General features: G+C 34.6%; 1 protein-coding gene across 1 annotated transcript in view; it reads right to left on the bottom strand.

Annotated features, from left to right (window-relative positions):
- The window catches only part of SPATA17 (spermatogenesis associated 17), a 180153-nt gene that overhangs the window by 96114 nt on the left and 61697 nt on the right, over window positions 1-22342 (bottom strand). The window contains exon 6 of the mRNA XM_082616091.1: window positions 11964-12087. Within this exon, the coding sequence (XP_082472217.1) occupies window positions 11964-12087 (124 nt within the window). The remainder of the gene's footprint in view (window positions 1-11963; window positions 12088-22342) is intronic.

Here is a 22342-nt window from a genome sequence, read left to right on the forward strand (position 1 = left end):
CTTCTTTGGAGAAACGTCTATTTAGGTCTTCTGACCATTTTTGGATTGGGTTGTTTGTTTTTCTAATATTGAGCTGCATGAGCTGTTTATATATTTTGGAGATTAATCCTTTCATTTGCAAATATTTTCTCCCATTCTGAGGGTTGTCTTTTCATCTTGTTTGTAGTTTCCTTTGCTTTGCAAAAGCTTTGAAGTTTCATTAGGTCCATTTGTTTACTTTTGTTTTTATTTCCATTTATCTAGGAGGTGGGTCAAAAAGGATCTTGCTGTGATTTATTTCAAAGAGTGTTCTTCCTATGTTTTCCTCTAAGAGTTTTACAGTGTCCGGTCTTACATTTAGGTCTCTAATCCATTTTGAGTTTATTTTTGTGTATGGTGTTAGGGAGTATTCTAATTTCATTCTTTTACATGTAGCTGTCCAGTTTTCCCAGCGCCACTTATTGAAGAGATTGTCTTTTCTCCATTGTATATCCTTGCCTCTTTTGTCATAGATTAGTTGACCATAGGTGCATGGGTTTATCTCTGGGCATTCTATCCAGTTCCATTGATCTGTATTTCTGTTTTTGTGCCAGTACCATATTGTCTTGATTACTGTAGCTTTGTAGTATAGTGTGAAGTCAGGGAGTCTGATTCCTCCAGCTCCGTTTTTTCCCCTCAAGACTGCTTTGGCTATTGGGGGTCTTTTGTGTCTCCATACAAATTTTAAGATTTTTTGTTCTAGTTCTGTAAAAACTGCCACTGGTAATCTGATAGGGATTGCATTGAGTCTGTAGATTCCTTTGGGTAGTATAGTCATTTTCACAATCTTGATTCTTCCAATCCAAGAACATGGGATATCTCTCCATCTGTTTGTGTCATCTTTGATTTCTTTCATCAGTGTCTTATAGTTTTCTGAGTGCAGGTCTTTTACCTCCTTAGGTAGGTTTATTCCTAGGTATTTTATTGTTTTTGTTGCAATAGTAAATGGGATTGTTTCCTTAATTTCTGTTTCTGATCTTTCGTTGTTAGTGTATAGGAATGCAAGAGATTTCTGTGCATTAATTCTGTATCCTGCAACTTTACCAAATTCATTGATTAGCTATAGTAGTTTTCTTGTAGCATCTTTAGGATTCTCTATGTATAGTATCATGTCATCTGCAATAACAGTTTTACCCCTTCTCTTCCAATATGTATTCCTTTTATTTCTTTTTCTTCTCTGATTGCTGTGGCTAGGACTCCCAAAACTATGTTGAATAATAGTGGTGAGAGTGGACATCCTTGTCTCGTTCCTGATCTTAGAGGAAATGCTTTCAGTTTTTCACCACTGAGATTGATGTTTGCTGTGGGTTTGTCATATATGGCTTTTATTATGTTGAGGTAGGTTCCCTCTATGCCCATTTTCTGGAGAGTTTTTATCATAAATGGGTGTTGAATTTTGTCAAAAGCTTCTTCTGCATCTATTGAGATGATCATATGGTTTTTATTCTTCAATTTGTTAATATGGTGTATCACATTGATTGATTTGCATATATTGTAGAATTCTTGCATCACTGAGATAAATCCCACTTGATCATGGTGTATGATCCTTTTAATGTGTTGTTGGATTCTGTTTGCTAGTATTTTGTTCAGGATTTTTGCATCTATATTTATCAGTGATATTGGTCTGTAATTTTCTTTTTTTTGTAGTATCTTTGTCTGGTTTTGGCATCAGGGTGATGGTGGCCTCATACAATGAGTTTGGCAGTCTTCCTTCCTCTGCAATTTTTTGGAAGAGTTTGAGAAGGATGGGTGTTAGCTCTTCTCTAAATGTTTGATAGAATTCCCCTGTGAAGCCATCTGGTCCTGGACTTTTGTTTGTTGGAAGATTTTAAATCACAGTTTCAATTTCAGTGCTTGTGATTGGTCTGTTCATATTTTCTATTTTTTCCTGATTCAGTCTTAGAAGGTTGTGCTTTTCTAAGAATTTGTCCATTCCTTCTAGGTTGTTCATTTTATTTTTTTGGCATAGAATTGTTTGTAGTAGTCTTTTATGATGCTTTGTATTTCTGCGGTGTCTGTTGTAACTTCTCCTTTTTCACTTCTAATTTTATTCGAGTCTTCTCCCTCTTTTTCTTGATGAGTCTGGCTAAAGGTTTATCAATTTGATTATCTTCTCAAAGACCTAGCTGTTAGTTTTATTGACCTTTGCTATTGTTTTCTTTGTTTCTATTTCATTTATTTCTGCTCTGATCTTTATGATTTCTTTCCTTCTACTAACTTTGGGTTTTGTTTGTTCTTCTTCCTCTAATTCCTTTAGGTGTAAGGTTAGATGGTTTATTTGAGATTTTTCTTGTTTCTTGAGGTAGGCTTGTATTGCTAGAAACTTCCCTCTTAGAACTGCTTTTGCTGCATCCCATAGGTTTTGAATCATTGTGTTTTCATTGTCATTTGTCTCTAGGTATGTTTTGATTTCCTCTTTGATTTCTTCAGTGACCTGTTGGTTATTTAGTAATGTATAGTTTAGCCTCCATGTGTTTGTGTTTTTTACATATTTTTCCAGGTAACTGATTTCTAATCTCATAGCATTGCAGTTGGAAAAGATTCTTGATATGATTTCAATTTTCTTAAATTTACCAAGGCTTGATTTGTGACTCAGGATGTGATCTATCCTGGAAAATATTCTGTGCACATGTTGAAAAGAAAGTGTAATCTGCTGTTTTTGGGTGAAGTGTCATATAAATATCTATTAAATCTGTCTGGTCTATTGTGTCATTTAAAGCTTGTGTTTCCTTATTAATTTTCTGTCTGGATGATCTGTCCACTGGTGTAAGTGAGGTGGTATAGTCCTCCACTATTACTGTGTTACTGTTGATTTCCTCTTTTATTTCTGTTATCAGTTGCCTTATGTATTGAGGTGCTCCTATGTTGGGTGCATATATATTTATAATTGTTGTGTCTTCTTCTTGGATTGATCCTTTGATCATTATGTAGTGTTCTTCCTTGTCTCTTGTAACATTCTTTATTTTAAAGTCTATTTTATCTGATATGACTACTGCTACTTCAGCTTTATTTTGTTTTCCATTTGCATGGAATATGTTTTTCCATCCCCTCACTTTCAGTCTATATGTGTCCCTAGGTCTGCAGTGGGTCTCTTGTAGACAGCATATATATGGGTCTTGTTTTTGTATTCATTCAGTGAGCCTGTGTCTTTTTTTTTTGAGGTACACAGGCCTCTCACTGTTGTGGCCTTTCCCATTGCGGAGCACAGGATCCGGACGCGCAGGCTCAGAGGTCATGGCTCATAGGGCCAGCCGCCTCGTGGCATGCGGGATCTTCCCGGACCAGGGCACGAACCCACGTCCCCTGCATTGGCAGGCAGACTCCCAACCACTGCGCCACCAGGGAAGCCCGAGCCTGTGTCTTTTGGTTGGCGCATTTAACCTATTCACATTTAAGGTAATTATCAATATGTATATTCCTATGACCATTTTCTTAATTGTTTTTGGTTTGTTTTTGTAGGTCCTTTTCTTCTCTTGTGTTTCCCACTTAGAGAAGTTCCTTTAGCACTTGTTGTAGAGCTGGTTTGGTGGTGCTGAATTCTCTTAGCTTTTGCTTGTCTGTAAAGCTTTTGATTTCTCCATGCAATCTGAATGAGATACTTGCTGGGTAGGGTAATCTTGGTTGTAGGTTTTTCCCTTTCATCACTTTAAATATGTCATGCCACTACCTTGTGGCTTGTAGAGTCTCTGCTGAGAAATCAGCTGTTAACCTTATGGGAGTTCCTTTGTATGTTATTTGTCATTTTTCCCTTGTTGCTTTCAATAATTTTTTTTGTCTTTAATTTTTGTCAGTTTGATGACTATGTGTCTTGGCATGTTTCTCCTTGGGTTTATCCTGCCTGGGACTCTCTGCACTTCCTGGACTTGGGTGGCCATTTCCTTTCCCATGTTAGGGAAGTTTTCAACTATTATCTCTGCAAATATTTTCTCAGGCACTTTCCTCTCTCTCTTCTCCTTCTGGGACCCCCATAATGTGAATGATGTTGCGTTTAATGTTGTCCTGGAGGTCTCTTAGGCTGTCTTCATTTCTTTTCATTCTTTTTTCTTTATTCTGTTTGTGGCAGTGAATTCCACCATTCTTTCTTCCAGGTCACTTATCCGTTCTTCTGCCTCAGTTATTCTGCTATTGATTCCTTCTAGTGTAGTTTTCATTTCAGTTATTGTACTGTTCATCTCTGTTGGTTCTTTAATTCTTCTAGGTGTTTGTTCTGTAATTCTTCTACGTCTTTGTTAAATATTTCTTGCATCTTCTCGATCTTTGCCTCCATTCTTTTTCCGAGGTCCTGGATCATCTTCACTATCATTATTCAGAATTATTTTTCTGGAAGGTTGCCTATCTCCACTTCATTTAGTTGTTTTTCTGGGGTTTTATCTTGTTCCTTCATCTGGTACTTAGTCCTCTACCTTTTCATTTTGTCTGTCTTTCTGTAAATGTGGTTTTCCTTCCACAGCCTGCAGAATTGTAGTTCTTCTTGCTTCTGCTGTCTGCCCTCTCTGAAATGATTTTTGCTCATTATAAAAAATATTCCTTTTCTTGTATTTGTAACTTTGTATACTACCTTCTTAAAGGTGGATCCCCAAATTGTATGAGCTTCAAGAACCACAACACATGAATCGGCCTCAGGCCACATGTATAGGAGAGATTTACAGGGTGCTGGCTAAAGAAAAAAACTGTTAAATAACTTTTAAAATTTAGTATGTTGAAAGGAAAAATATAAATAAGAAAAGTAGCTAGGCACTTTTCTACTGAAGTGGTCTCTCTTTTAACTAATTTTGATTTTATTTTTGCCTCTGTCTGCATTTTTCCCTCTGTTTCTTTGATGCATGATTGTTAAATGATGGCAATGAGAGAAGTGTGGAAAAGGGATTCATTTTGGGGACACAACAAGATATTTTCTTTAACCACTTCATCTGTCTCTTCAAAGAATACTGATAATGGATAATTTTATCCCTTTCATATATTACAGGATAATAAAAACTATAATGTTAAAGAGGAAAGAAATAAAATGTAAAAGTTAATAGCTAATTCATTCTCCATGGTAGTTCAGTCCTTGGCCTTTTCTGAACAGAGACTGCCAATAGTAACAAATTATGTGATGATTATGTGATATGGATAGTTCACTTGGGACCAAGAACAAATGACCAAACTTCAGGAACTGCCTCTTAAACTATGGATCCAAAGATCATAGGTCAGAACTTTATTCACTACATAATCTTCCTGAGAGAATAAATCTTCCAAGTGTCCAGAGGAAAAATGAGTACCAAACAATAGGATTTTAGTCACCAGAAAGATAATTGCTACTTTATAGAATATTGTGGGGATAAATAAAAGTGCTTTGTGCTATTCACAGGAACACACCATAGAAATCTACATTATGTCTGGCTTGTTTCAATCATTTATATGCAGGCCCTAGTTTTTCTCCATCTTTGTACATGAACTCACTTAGAATCAGTTTCTTATAATACTAAACCATTTCAGAGAAAGCGTAAAAAGAGAGTTCAATGAATTGCAGGTAACTCAAGGAGCAGTACATAATCAGAATCCTGGTGCTTTTAAGAAGGATAACTGGATGGTGATAAACCTAGAGAGAGAGAGATAGAGACAGACAGACAGACAGACAGATCATCCTAGAAATTAGGAAGGAACAAAATTAATGTTTTGACATGAAAGAAGTGGTTTTAAAATGACCAAGAGGTCTAAAATGAACCCAAGAGAGTCCTTATAGGGGTATGTTTTAATATCAAACTTGAGTTTCCCAACCATTGCTGTGGTACACCATTGCCTAAGGACAATGCCTTATGAGAAGACTCCACAAAGATACTTTCCAAATACACCATATATACGAAGACACATCACACACACACACACACACACACACACACACAGGCAGGTGCACCCTGAAAGGCTGCAGTTCTTCTGTTACTGCGGCACTTCAAATTAAAAGTGAGCAATCACATATTAAGTACTTAATATATGTAAGGCGTAGGAATTTCCCACTTATGATACTGGAAAGATAGAGTTGAAAGCAATAAATGATTTGGAGGACTTACTATACTTCTTAATTTTTGCATTTTTTCATCTTATAAGATTTATCTTGTAAAGATGTTGTCCATACCAGCAGACTACCACTTAATTTTTGGTATATCAATTTTACTTTTTAAAATGAAGGGATTTTCCTTCTGTATACAAATGGGATTTCATATAATTTTCAAAACAAAGTAGCTGAAGCCATTTGTTTCTCTAAAAAATAAAGTAATTAAAAATAAAGTTTTGTCAATATTAATCAGAGTATGGAGCCTTTTGAAAGAATCATAAATAACTGAAAGTTGTTATCTCAGAGTTGATAAGAAAATTTTAACTACCCACTAAAGGAAAAACATTAAAAATCTATTATATAAAGATGACATGAAAGATATCTCCACAAAATATGTATTTTAATTAACTATATAACTTTTCATTTTAGTTTTAATTTGAATATGTATAAGCTATTAAATTCCATAACTAAAATAAAATGTACATAGTTTTAATACACTGAGTTATAAGTATATCTTATATTTATTTATCCTTTTTATTGACATTAAAATTTTAAAAAACAGGGTAACATTTTCACTAATTAGGAAACTATTAATGTGTGTAATTTTATATAATAACCTATATTTCTAAATATTAAGTTTTCTGAATAGATCTTGAGTTTTACATTTGTATCTGCAAATTTGTTGATCTCCAGGAGGATACTTAAAAATTCTGGCAACATTTCAGAGGCAATATCTTTTAATGAATCCAACAATAGGCCTTTGCATATATCCGCCAGTAGGTGGAGCAGACAACATAATTTACTACCCAAGAACAAGGACGAGGAAATGAAAGTCTGTTTATTTGGAATAAAACAAATCTGCAAATGAGATTTTCTTCAAAGGGAATATGTCCTATATGTGTTAGATTTAGTTTGACTGGTTACTGAATCAAAATAAATAACTATTAAATAATCAATCTTTGCAGAAAGATAAATTAAATTTACGAATGGAAGCAGAGTTTGCATTTTACTTATTCAAATCAACTAAAATTAGCTTTGTTTTCACAAAACTTTTACAGGGACAGAGACTTTTTGATGTGTTCATTTAATAAGGGCACTAAACCAATCCTGTTTTACAGGTGATGGGGTGCATAACAAATAGTATTTTCTGGGAAATATAATTGACTAATCTTATTATGTCTGTAGCAACAAATTAACCTTATTACTACTAGTAAACGGTGATTGATTATTTATGCAAATAAGTTACCATGTTCAGCTTTCTGATTGAAATAAACATATACAAAAGGTGCTTTAATATGACTTGAACTTTTTAATTAATAAAACCCTGAGGGGTCTATTAATTCACTCATTGCAATATTAGTTATTTACTTGTGTAATTCCTATTAATGCTAATACATTTGCTTGCATAAAAATGAGATAATTATTATCACTAAAAATTAATAATAGATTTTAAGATGTACATTAGATTTATACTAAAAAAAGGCTTAAAACTGACTTTAAAACTATGCTGTCAGCATGAGTATGTCAGTATATCAGCATAATCATCCTAAAATTAATACATTAAAAAACACATGACTTCATTTATTATCTGTATATGAATTCACATATTCACAATCTTAACTTACAAAATTCTTCACCTTTTCTTATGCATTTATTTGTCTTTAATGTTTTATTTCAACTCATCTAAATTAAGCTATATTAGAACTATGAAAATTAGTATTCTAGAAACTACATTAACATCATTCCTAAATTATTGAGATCACCAATAAAATAGTGTTTTTCTCCTGTCTAACAATGCTGTTAGAATTATTCCATTTAAGCAGCTCAAGAAAACTTTTCTCATCCTCATATACTTCTTATAAAAATTACTTAGGTTTGAATAGTTTTTCAGTAAATTTTAAAATATCTGCACAAATTGAGAATTAAAACTTACACAAGCCTTTCAATATAAATAAATTCATATTTTGCATTTATTTTGTACTTAAATGTGTATTTAATATAATTTGAAAACAAAACTCTAACAGAAAGCAATGCAATTAATCTATAAACATATGACTTAAGAATATTTTTAAAACTGCAGCTTCATTTCTTCTCAATAGCCAAGTCATTCTGAAAAAATCATTAACAATACTTGAAATGAAATATGTATCTGTCATTCTCTGACTCTTGCTTAGGTTTGGAAAAGTATTTAAAGATTTTTATTAAAATAAAATAGTAAATGGAATCAGCAAAACCATAAATAAAGGTTGTTAATTCCAGTGAGACTGCCTATATAAGCTGTAACAGAAAGTTGGCAATTTCCTTCCAGCCCCCCCAAAAATTGTCTGGCATTAGACTGAAATTAGATGGAATGTTTCTTGTGGTTAAGGAGCATAATATACATTTGTATGACCTGATCCTAGTCCTAGCACAGTAGCAGAAAGATTGTAGGTACTCAAAAATATGTTATTTGGAGTAATTAACTGATGAATTTTAAAGTTAAGATTTATATTCACTCTATTTAGTAAATATCAGTGTCACATATTTTTGTGTAGGTGAAGTTGATTTATAATTGTACCTATAATATCAGTTTTAAAATTCGACTTTTTAATTTCATGATGAAAAGCACCAATTTAAAGCTAAGTAAAGCAAATCTGGTGGATATAAGGAACAAAACATTTAAAATTTCCAGTAGCATCCTGTTAGTACAAGCAATCCCTTGACCAAAGTAAACAGATGAGACCAGGATGATGCCACTATTCTATTTTATCATGAAAGAAAGAAAAGGAAGGAAGGAAGGATGGATGGAAGGGAGGGAGGAAGGGAGGGAGGGAGAAAAGAAAGAATGGAAAAAGAAAGCCTCCCTCAGGAACAAAAGTGTGCCCATAGTTTCAAAGGGCTGTCCCTTTTATCTCTAGTTAATTGTGATCAAATATTAAAGATCACTGTGACAAAATACACCAACTTGCAAGATTCAAATGAAAACCCCTGACATTTTAATAATATTCCTCTTTGAGGGAGGTGATTTAAAAACATCATTTCCTCTGTATTGCCCTCAGGTCTGTGAAGCCAGGTGTGAAATGTAGGGTAGGCAACACCATTATGAAGATTTCTAACTAATTTTCTTTAATAACTAAAGAAAAGCAAAGAAAGGAAATGAGAAAATGAATGCTTCCAACAGCTAAGACAAATTGAAGAACATGAAAGTGTAGAATCTTAGTTTATCCTTGACAGGTTAAATTCTAATAATATGATTGTTATCATTTACTGAATGCTCTCTAAGGGCCTGGCAATATTTTAAATACATTAGATTTAGTCCTCACAATGTTCTCTCAAGGTGCAGAGGGAAACAGAGGCTCAGAGGATTCTAGGTAATCTCCTAATACCTTACCCTAAGTGAGAGAGCTTGCATGCCAACTTAGCTCTGACTGATGTAAATGTTCACACTCTTTCTACTGTACCATAGCGTCTCAAAAAAGAAACATTTTATTGGATGCCAGGAAGTTCTGGTGACAAGTGATCACTAAACTAAAATTTATATACACTGATATTACTAGCAGCCAACGTGGGATAAACAGGAGAAAAATGAGATACTGGGGCTTCCCTGGTGGTGCAGTGGTTGAGAGTCCACCTGCTGATGCAGGGGACACGGGTTCGTGCCCCGGTCCGGGAAGATCCCACATGCCGCGGAGCGGCTGGGCCCGTGAGCCATGGCCGCTGAGCCTGTGCGTCCGGAGCCTGTGCTCCGCAACGGGAGAGGCCACAGCGGTGAGAGGCCCACGTACCGAAAAAAAAAAAAAAAAGAGAGATACTGCATTGACAGCATGCATTGTTAATACAAACATACCTAAAACATAATGGTAATATTGCTTGAAAATTCGTTAAGGTCCATGAGCCAAGTCACATGGTCAGGTTTGTGAAATAATTCGTTAAACCAGGCACTTAAATGAAAAACCGAAATGAAATCAAAATACTTTAAAAAATAATGTATATAAAATATCTATCATACTCTCTGATACATGGTAAGCACTCCGTGGATATGTGCTATTATATTATTTTTATTAGTAAAACATCCAAGTTTTTATGGTCTTTCTAAATTATTCCACTATACACCCAATAACTAAATAACCCTGGATAAAACAGAATTAACAGATGTTTCAGTTAAATCTGATTTCACCATTTTTTATTTATTTATTTATTTTTTAACGAGCGCTTTCTCTAGTTGTGGCAAGCGGGGGCCACTCTTCATCGCAGCGCGCGGGCCCCTCACTGTTGCGGCCTCTCCCGCTGCGGAGCACAGGCTCCGGACGCACAGGCTCAGCGGCCATGGCCCACTAGGCCCAGCCGCTCCGTGGCATGTGGGATCCCCCCAGACCAGGGCTCGAACCCGTGTCCCCCGCACTAGCAGGCAGACTCCCAACCACTGCGCCACCAGGGAAGCCCCTGATTTCACCATTTTTAAGATTGCTTTCTCTATCACACTACCAATCATAAGTATAAACCACACAATTAGAACTCAGATTAAGTTTCAAAGTATAAAGAGAGTTCAAAGTTATCACAGAAAAAACTGTCCCCAAGAATTATTACTAGGTTTAAAGAATTACAGGATATATTTATAGCCCCCCTTAGTTTCATCAAAATTGAAATTACTAGTAACTAAAGTTTGAAAAAAATGTTTTGCTAAAAAGAATCCTTGATCTGTAATTCTCTATCTTTAAAATGTAGCCCACTAATCAAACGACTAAAACATTTACATTGTTATGGATTTTATAATAAAAAGTTAAAATACTTTTACCTTTTATTTTTAAAACTCTCTTTAAATTATTACCTAAGCATATTTAGAGTTGAAAGACCTCAGTTTGAATACCAGAGCTATTACTACTAGTTTTGTGCCTATGACCAGTCACATAATTATCTGAGTTTCAGTTTCCTTGCCTGTTAAATAAAGACAATTCAGCTACCCAAATCCAAGTAAATATTACGATAGTCATCATTATTATCATTTCAACTACCAAATAGAAGCTAGAGGTGCAGGAGGCCTGTTTTCCAAACTTACATGGCCAGCCCAGTACTTAATATGGTTTCAACTTTGGATGCCTCTAAGGAAGACATTCAGTCTCAGCTCTCACCCTCTCCCACTGGGACTTCACTTGCCCCTCCCTGTCGGAACACATATGCATATGCAACTCAGCTAGAACTCTAAGACTGGACTTGAAGTCTAGGAGAGAGAATAAAAACCAAGAAATAGCTAGTTTCCAGCCTCAAGCTCAAGTAACAAAACACATCTCATCCCCCAAATTCATGCTTTTTTTAACCGTATTTCTTTGTGAGCAGAATATTCGACATGCAATTCTTTTTCTTAGCAACCATGACAAGATCTGAAGCAGTAAAATCTTCCCACGTATCAGAAAAGAAATTTCTAAGTATTCCAAATCCCACATTTATATTTCTATACGAAGATGCAACTGCTCAAGCAGTATGTTTAAAAGCTATACATGAAAACTTGCCTCGGAATTTATTAGATTAATAGAATAGAAAGGATGCAAGAATGGTTTTAATCTCAACGTTCACTTGATTAACAGAGAAAACATGAAAGTGACCTCAGCTTAATAACTTCTTAGTTCTTGATCAATTCACAACACAACAATAAGCCACTCAGGCTGGATTTGGAAAAGAAGGTTATGCCCTTTGTGGCGGATCGCAGTGCTGACTTGGACCTTTCTGCCAGCCTCGCCTGGCTGCCTCTATGAAGCTGCTGTCAGACCAGCCGGGGTGCCTGCGTGCACCTACACAGCAGCACGGAACTGAACTCGAAGTAGTGCCTTTGTGATATCTTTTCAACAAGTCATGTCCCATTCAGCCTGCTAGTTTATCTCTGTCAGGCTGGGTGCCCAAGTGGCTTCCGCGAGCTGTCAGGGACAGGTAGACCAACCTGCTTTGTGCTGAGGAGGTAATGCATCTTTCGGGCTTGGTAATCTCTTTTCTTCTCCTCCCTTTCCAGGTCGGCCTTCTTCTCTTCCCTTTCTTTCATCTCTGCAAACTCCTCCAGAGCCTTCCTGCAGGAATCAGTTTGCGGTTATTCATGATACGAAAAATCTACTAACCTTTTAATTCTTTCACTGATGAGAATCAAGTAAGTTTTTGAGGGGTAACCATTGTCCACATCCATCAAAATCAGTGGTAGAATCGAACTTACCGGCACATTCTAGGGGAATCTTTGCAATCTTTAAAAAGCATTTAAGTGATTTTTCAGTGGTGAAATTTTGAAAATCAAGTATCTACATATTATAATCAGTTCAATAGCTGAGGAACTGTATCAAATGCAAAGTAAGTTAATTACTATGCTATCATTTTCTTTGGCTATTTTGGACTTAGTTAAATATCCTAAGAAAACAACTGGGCTATTGATTTCCTTTAAATTTGGTATTTACCAAGTTCTCATTGTTTACTTTACACACTAACAGGCTAATTTAAAAAGTGTGATGGGTTTTTACACATATACTTAATTTATCCTAAGTTTACTTCAGTTAAACAGTTTAAATAATATCAACAAGATTACATATATTATCCTGTACTTGAAAGGTTGACATTTTGTTCAATTATATCGATAATTAGAATAAAAGCCAAATTGGGTGCATAAGTTCACAATTTTCTAAGTGTAATAAATTCCATTAAAATAATGAAATTTTCATCACTTATGTGTATGTATTTTAAAAATTTAAACAAAAAAATCACCTCTTAAAATATACTTTGTGACAAATACCTGCTAAATAGAATATTATCAAGTTATGGAAGAATAAATCCTTTATTTTCATAGAACAAGTTTAACCACTCATGTTAAAATAATGTTTTGAAATTGTACTTTATGCTTTTAAAAAACAGATATGTAACTTAGTGTCTAGTTCTATAAGTACAATTTTAAGTAATGCATCTGGGCACATACCTCAAAGATAGCAGGGGAAAGTAGAGGGGAGAATTCCAAAAATTTAAAAAAAAAAAAAAAGATTCTCATTTCTACTTCAATGACTGGAAATATTTTTGTCACAATTTTCTGTTAAAGGCTACTAATACAATACTTCATACAAGGTTACTTATGAAACACTCTGGCGTTTAAAAATCACCATGCTCTGCTATTGCAGCAGAGCTATTTTTTCCAACATAAGATTAAATTGCAAAATAAATGAATTACTTGGAGTGGCATGGCCCTCATTTTGCCACCCTTCTCTTGAAAATTGCTTATTAATATGAAAAAAGGAGTCAGAAAATAGCCTGTTCTACTTTATGCATAGTATTTTGGGGGCTTCTGCACCCACGGAGCTGGGCTGGCTGCACATTTAGATTGTGCTGGCAGGCTGGTACAATGACCTTTCTGACCTGCATCTCAAGGCTATTATTAATCGCTAAGTAACCTGGTAAAGCCAAACAAATTTGTTTCCATTGAAAGGATCTCTATCTGTGTCTGAGAATTTGTTCTGTACCAAACAAACCTCATTAACTGTGTCCATTTTTGACAAAGAACCAGGAGTTAGAGGGATTGGTGACCTTTCTTTGTCCTTAGGTACAAATTTCAAGGCAGTTACATATGAATAAATGAGAATTTTTACCAGGAAAAGTAACAATCATATGTTACATAAGGAAGTGAATACGTCATTTTCACCTTTACTTTTGATATTATGTAAAAAATAAATATCTCTTCTCTAATTCCTCTTATAAGTCTTTAAGATAATTTAAAATAATCAATGAACTGCCACTATAAGGATAATTACTCAGATATGCATGTATCCAATTTTATGTTACTCCAAAGATAAGGACAGGAATTTTCCGAGTAATCAAAAAAATTAAAAAACACATCTACAAAGAAGTTTGTGTTCTATAAATAATTTAATGAATATGAAGAGATCTTACATACGAAAGAAAAAAGGCCCAATAAAGTTCAACACATACATGAACAGGCAAGGTACAAAGAAGTAAATAGGACTTGGATACAAAATGAGGGTGGAAATTACTTGAAGTAGTAAAAACCATCCATCTTCAGGATACGGAAATACAAAATTAAAACAATGTGTACTTGGGGAGCTTGACAAGGAGAGTTAAAACTGAGAGAGATGTAAAAGAATGTCAGTTTCCAGTATATAAAGAAAACACAGAGTAAGTCTAGAAGGAACTGGGAAGCCCTACAAATAAATCCAAGAAATTTGACAAAACCCTAGAAAAACTAATCTGGGGTAATCTCAAACCACAAAAATAATTAATTTAGTCAATTCATATAATTATTGAAAAAAAATCAATCTAAAGTTCCTAGCTGATTTATTGCCCTACTTGAGAGTATACAGTTGTATTGAACACCACAATTATATTTATGTTAAATATTCTTTGTTAAATAACCAAGTAGGAAGAGCTGAATAAATTATTTATCCTTGATATACAGGTTTTTGTTATAGCAATCTAGATGAAGATATGGCTCAATGTAAAGGATGCAGTAAAAAATTACGATCCCATTAAGATTAAAAGCTGGAAACCATTGTAACTAGGGTTCCCTGCAAAAATATAAAATTTATCTATTTTTTAATCCAGCAATTTTTAAAATGCTTTTTAAACAATTAAAAATTTCTCCAAATAGTTTCAGGTTGTTATGAATATTTTTTTTTAATTTCAGGTGTATTGACTTATTTCTATCTTCAAGAAAAATCCTGTGATATATATGGGATAGGTATAATTAATTAACCTATTTTACAAATATGAAAACACATAAATAGATGAAATGACCCATTCTGAATAACAAATCAGTTAATGGTAGAAATGGAATTAGAATCCCTAGATTTGCAGATTCTCTAACCACAGACCTGGCTATAGTCATGCTGATACAAGAAATACTATGCAGAAGCTACTTTTATTGAAGGAACCATGCATATTTACTTTTATCTTATGATCCTGTTTCCTATTATATAGTTAGAGAAACAAGGATAAGTCCCCAGACTTTCTGTACCAGTTTTTATATATACAAAACATTTTGTGATATTAGTTTTAAAATAAAGGCAAAAATTACTGAAACTATGTAAAGCTTTACATATTTGAATATATTTTGCTAATGATATCTATAATGATAATAAAATATTTACATATTCTAGTAGTGATAACAATAATAAAAATAATAATAGCCACTTGGAGGCAATATCGTAGAGCAGTTAAACAACATAGACTCTGAAATTACACCTGATTATAAAATCTCTGCTGAGCTACTTACTAGCTGTTTAATCTTTGAGCCTCAATATCCTCATCTGTAAAATGCAAATATATTATCAGCATTTGTATCTTCTTCATGAAGCTATTGTGAGGATTGAAGAGATTAATCTATGTAAAGTGCTTAGAGTAGTGGCTGGCACACAGTAAGGTGCTACATTAGAGACTGTTTCCTGTGAGCTGCATACTAGGTTACTTGCTTTATCTACATAATTGAATAGGAATCTTTTATGCTTTCTTAAATCCCGTCAATGATCTTCTCCTTTCTCTCTCCACTAGTGTGCACTTTACGGATGAGATTTCCCACAAGGCAGAGCAAGAAATCTGGCTTCCTAAGAGGCAGGAAGCATGGGGTAAACCTTGACCAGTGGGAAACAGAAGACAGAAGAGATTCATGCAAATGAATTTCCCTTTTTTACTGTCTTTCACATACTGCTTTGAGAGGTCTCCTTGCAGATTGGGAGAAAACCTATGTGGCTAACAAAAGAATGCACACCTGCTCCACTAGGCTGAGTCACTCTGGAACGTGATGTGAAGCAGTGGTCCAGGGCTGCAGGAGGTCATCCTATCACATCCTCCCTATAGGACCAAAGCACCCAATACAGCTGCCCTGACTGTTGGTGGCTGACAGCTCAAGCTACATCCCACTGGAGAAAATCAGCTGCCCCACCCCAGGTTTTGTCACCCTCTCCCCCAGTCTGCATCCAATGACTGGTGGTTGAAGGAATACACAGGCCCAGAGCCTCTGTGTCAATCTAGAGCTACTCTCAAGGCCCATCCAAAGCCCAGAGCTTCCTGAGATTGGCTGAGACTTCCGATGAGGCTCATCTCCTCCCTCTGCTTTCCTCTTCCACTCCCTTAGAGATGTTATTCCCCAAACGCTCCCCAATGACACTCACGAACCAAATCACTGTCTCAGAGTCTGTTTCCATCTCTGACACTTCACTCCCTCACCCTCGTTGTCCTGAGCTAGAACCACCCAAATAAAGGATTGGCAGTTTAATCCTTGACTTACGTTTTGTTTCCAAGAGCTTCCTGGCTAAGACATCTACAATACCTCATTTAATCCTTTCACAGTCCTGTGATGCAGATATTACCCACACCCATTTCACAGAGGTGAGATCTCTGCCCAAACTCTCAAACTAGAAAGTGGCAGAGCTAGAATTTGAATCTAGGTCTGACACCAAAATCCATGCCTTTAAGCACAATACTATACTCATACCATAAATTTTGCCCAAGCCAATATTTTATTTAGATAACGATAGACCTTTTTCCTGTAACTTTGAATATTGTAGTATCCATATTATTTTCCCAAAGTCCTCAAAAGGGAAAAGCTGCTTTGTTTTGGAAAAGTTTAAATGAACTATCGCTACTCTTCTTCATCATCAGATCACTAAAGCGAGCTTTCACTAAAGCGAGCAAGCTGGGATGGAGGGGAGTGGTAATGAAACGAGGATGGATTATTCACAAAAGACTCCAGCTTTCTTTGGTTGACTTGATCTATCAACAGCAAGTTGGGGGCAATGCACTTTAGAGCAGAAGAAAGGCTCCCTGACCAAGGGTGAATAGTCTCTCGAAGGGTAATGCTAGCAAATTTGTATGCTATAGACTAGATATTTTGAGAATAAAAAAAGTGAAAAAAGAAGATAATGGTCAATGTCATAAAATTACAGTACCATGACTTCACTCTGATCGTAAAAAGGGAGCATCCAATTGCTCCATTATTTCATTTGCGTACTTTTCATGGTTTTAAAAAGCAATAAGACTCCATTGAAAGATCATTCACGAAAATCAATTTTTTTCTTCTTCTGGCTCTTTTGAATAGACTCAGTTGAAAAGAATTTTTTGCATAGCATTCTTTCTAAACATATGCACATGTATCACTGTAAAATTATTTTCTTTTTACTACTCTGGACAACTTCTATAAAAGGAAGTAAAATTTTATGTAACGTATATGATGTCCAATAATTGAGAGCAACAGTGAGCTAAGTACAATAATAGGCATAATAATAAAATATATTGACTCAGTGCATCATTTTCAGGAGCTCCCAGTTAGTTCATCCTCACATCCCCCTGAGGTTGGTAAGGGGCAGGTATCATTAACAAGGTTCCTGTTCTTCTTTGTGAAATGAAATGACTTTACAGACAGTGACTTTGAGACACAGCATGGGGGCTTTCTGGCAAAAAGGTAGATCAAGGCACATCACATTCTCTCTCCCTTGAGAGTGTATCTTCACAGTAATTCATTCAGCTGTGGAGAATGAGGATCAAGCTACTGAAGTTTTGTTTTGGGTAGAGTTCAGAGTTGAGCAGCTAAAGTTCCCATTTCAAATGAAAAGAACTGTAAGATCTTATTTACTTTGCGTTTACTCCAAAATCACACATCGTCTCTTATTTAAAATGTGTTAACTTCACTTTAAAGCAAAAATAATTGTGGTTGCTTTTTCATGTAATCCACTCAACACAGATCAGGGACCTCTCTAAACTAATCCTGATGCTATCATAAAGCACTGACGTACCATAGGATGATGGCAACTATTTTAAAGCAGTCTATCACATGTAACTTCAATAAATGAGTTTGGGAAAACTATTTATTGACCAATTATTTTATAATTGATCTTAGATATCTCTTTCATATGAATGCTAAACAGAATCTTATCCTATGTATTCTTAGCCAGGATAAGAAAAGACTACAAAATAGCAGTAGAAAGAACAGAGAGAGATAGAAACTGGGGTGATTTTCTCTCAGTTCTCTTCAATGTCACTCCTGAGAGAGGAAATAGACAGATTAGAAGAGAAACAAGATGGAAAAAGCTTAAAGGCATTACAAAGGGGGAACGAAAAAAGTATTTTTTAAAAAGTGATGCTTTTTTAATTCACTGCTTTTGTACTATGACACCACTGCATATATTTCCTCTTCATCACAAAATTTCTATTTTATATATATATACATATATACATATATATATATATATATATATATATATATATACACACATCTGTTAGTTGTATCTCTCTCTATATACACACACACACTCTTTAGGAATTCCCATTCTACAATAATATTTTAACTAAGATACCTGTTAACAATTTTTTCTCAACGATCCAAGTTTTTAAGTATTATAACTATTTAAGAATATAATGCATTTACTTTGGGTTTGCTTATTTCTTATGCCAAGAAGATGCTCTCAAATATAATCCTCGTGTTTATAGTTTACATATTTCTAGGATCTCTAAGTCACCTTTTACTAGGGAAACCTTAAAAGGAAGGAAATACAACAGATTACATTAATCGGATCTGTATTTTAGAGTCATTCAGGCAGCAGAAGGAAGGATAGCTTGATGAAGAATGAGAACAGAGGGCTAGGAAAAGAAGTGATAGAGCTTGGTCAACAGAATGGAGAAAAGCATCTTTAGTATGAACCCCATGTTTCTGGCTTGGGCACCGAAATGAAAAATGGTCCAATTCACCATAAGAAGAAGACATCTGGGGAAAAATTATTATTTCACATATAAAGATGCTTAATTTGAGGTGTCTGTGGATGTCCAAGTGGCAGTGTTAGCAGGCATTTGAATAAATGTTTATAATAATCAGAACATTCTTGGCTGGAGAATATTCAGATTTATAAATCATCAAAACATAAGTGGTAACAGAAGTCACTGAAGTGGAGGAGACTGTCCAGAGGATAAAGAATGAAAAGGCAAGTGCATCAAAGAGAGAATACTAATATTCAAGATCAGGCAAATAAAGGTGAGTCCACAAAAGAAATGGAGAGGAAACGAGAGAAAAGTAGAAAGGAAGCCAGGAGAGAGTGCCTTCAGAGAAGCTAAGTTATAAGAGAGAGTAGAGAAGAAAGTAATCAACACTGTCATGTGCTTCAAAAAGGTCAAATAAGGTGAAGGGCAAATAGCCGGTTGGATGGTACTTTAAATAATTTTTTAGCAATAGTTACATTTTCTCAATACACTTTCACAGTAACTTAAAACGTAACTTCAAGTATGACTGTAAATGTGTATTATTAAGATATCAGATACCCAAATCTGATTTCCACTATATAAATTTACTCTCAATCAGCAATATTAAAAACAGCATTACCAATCCTTAGCACAGAATTAAACAGGGAAAGAAAACACAAAAAAACAACTCTCTTCCACCCACCTCCTATCAAAGGATCAGCTAGGATAAGTGAGAGATAAGAACTTCTAATCCATCCATTCCTCCAAGTTGGACAACCACGAGGCTAAGTCCACAAACCAACATATTTTAGTCCCTTGCTTTCAAATGAGTAACAGTTTATTGCTACGTTTTGGCTCTTTTTCCCCCCCAAATATCACCACAAAAAAGAGAAACTTGAAATTCAGAGAGCTTTTTTCTGTTTAAAAAAAAAAAAAAAGTTAAAGAAGTCATTGTTCACTACATTACTGTGTCTCCTATTGAGGATTCATATGTGAAATTTCCCGAAATTTCTAGAAAAGCTGTTTCTTGCATATGCAGTAATGTTTTCTCCATTTTGACAATGGGACATGCTTAACTAATCACATCCCCTGATCAATCACACCATCAGAGTTATCATTCTGTATTTTCCTTTACCATGATCCTTGTTTCTTTTACTCATAAACGTCTTTTGTAAACTTCTTGAAATTCATTGTATAAAGAGTTAAATTTGAAAAAAATTAAAAATATATACAGATACATATATAACAAAATTATACCCGATGTAATAAGCTTTTTCCGTTTATTAATTCTATCTCAGGAATGAAGGGTTTTTTCCTTTTTATATACTTGGCTTTAAAAATGTTTTGAAATAGCAAATTGTTAAAGGTAGTGCATTCTTGGTAAAAATAAAAATAACGTAAAAAGGCTGTGATCAAATAGTTGATATCATTCCATATTTTAAAGTGATTATATGGATTATGTCATTAATTACTAATGATGGATAAATAATAGATAGTTTTTAAAAGAAAGATTACATGCTGTACTTTAAGTTAGACACTCTAGTATGTTATTATCTAAATTCTACTAAATTAATTGCTATAATCATTGTCTCTTCATATATAAAGTGATTCTACAGAAAGAAAGTCATGCAGACAGTTAACACTGCAGACTAGTTTGGTCCTTGAAAACTAAAATGTTATTTTCTTTATGTCTTAGGCTAGCCCTTACGAAAAGAGCCTGTCACCTGGATACAATTCGATAAAGCCAAACTGCTATCATTTAGTTGGCTGAGATCAGAACATTATATTTTTAAAATGTGGTTTATTGAAACATTATCTTTAGGTAATCATATTTATTCTCCTTATTTACACAATATCTATGGTGCTTCACTTTACGTCCTTGAAACAGGGAACAGGGACACCCTAGTATGAAAAAGTGGCCTCGCTGCTGGAGTTCATAAATTTTGTTCAGCTTTGGATGAGTTCAAAGAATTGCCATGTAAGAAAAAGCCTTACAGAGGGAATTTATCTGATTATGGCAGTAATAATTACCCAGCTGTTTATTGCAGATAGAGAAATAATTCATGTAGGCAATAGGCCGTGGTGGCAATGACACTCTGCATTTAGTAAATATGCAAACTGTTCACTTCTAATTAACCAAGCTAGAGGATGCCCTTATTAAATGTATAAACTAAAAGTGCCTTCCTGACAAGTGATGAATTGTTACATTGCACAAACTCTTGCCACAGAATTATTGGAGTGAACTTGGGGCTTAACTTCATTAAGAGATCTTGTGGGATAGTTAAATGAGGATGGACAGCATAACAAGGTTTACCTGACAGCCAATGATATGTTAGAGCCGAATGGAACTGTACCTTTTCTTCTGTCTTACTTAACGGCTCAGATTCATGAGAGATAAATTGTGAAACTGTAGAGTTAATTTGAGTTCAAATAATAAAAATAAATGAAATAACACGACAGCCCATTTATGGAGGTTACCTGACAGTTTACCCAGCAAATGAATCTACGAAACAGCCACTTTTTATGGGTCAAATCTCTTTCATGTATCAACAACGGAAAATCTACCACTCTTTCCGTTAACCGAAAATAATTTGTTTAATAAAAATAAATAGTTATATTGACTAGCTTTAAAATAAAGTATGTTTCAAAGAGGAAATCGATGGGTTTTATTAAAGAAAAGTAATACAGTATGGAAATTACTCTTAATATTGCTTTGCTCTGAATGGGTTGTATTTAACTTTACCAAATAATTAATTATGAGATAGTTCAGTGTCTATATTCTATGCTTACCCTTACTTTAAGGTAACCATTCTTTAGCAAACATCTATACGGATATGTCCATCCTAATTAAGAATCTTAAGAAAAATAATACTTAGAGGGAAGTCCTAGACATAATGAAGCAAAACTAAAATATTTCTAGCTGAATTGTAGAATAGGTGATAACATCTACCTCACAGGTTTGTTGTGAAAATGGAAGGAGATAATGAGAATCAAGGGTTTAGCACAGCACTTGGTATACCGTGAGTGCTCAATATATGTTAGCAATTTATAATGTGCTTGAGTGGCAATAGCTCTATTTGATTGAAAGATTAATCCCTAGTGTTTTCAATGGGAGGTTCATGCTGAGGTCTGTTAAGATCTACACTTCCTCTTTCATCTGCATCATACAGCCTCTGAGAATGTAAAATGTGTGAACTGGCATTTCAGATAATATTGGAATATTATTGTAAATGTTTGCTTAATTATATATTTATTCTAAAACATGAAACAATATATAAAAGAAGCATTACATATTTTAAGAGAATCAGACTTTGCCACTATTGAAAGTCTAATGTGGCTCCTCCAGATTTATAATATATAAGTTAAAAAATTTTTATGTACTGAGGAAGAATATATGACCCCATCTTCGAAATATATGTGCATTCATACAGACATTTTTTTAATGAACACTCTATGTCAAGAACTGCAACAGGAAATAGAAAAATGGTCGTTATTACAAAGATAAAACTTTCGTATCTTAATGTGAGAATACTAGTATCGAGGGTTAAAATAAAACTGCTTTAATTAAGAAAGAACCATATATACTAATAATAAAAACAAAGGTTTTATAAATGC

This window comes from Mesoplodon mirus, assembly GCF_964341445.2.
Source record: "Mesoplodon mirus genome assembly, chromosome: 3".
NCBI classification, from domain to species: Eukaryota; Metazoa; Chordata; class Mammalia; order Artiodactyla; family Ziphiidae; genus Mesoplodon; species Mesoplodon mirus.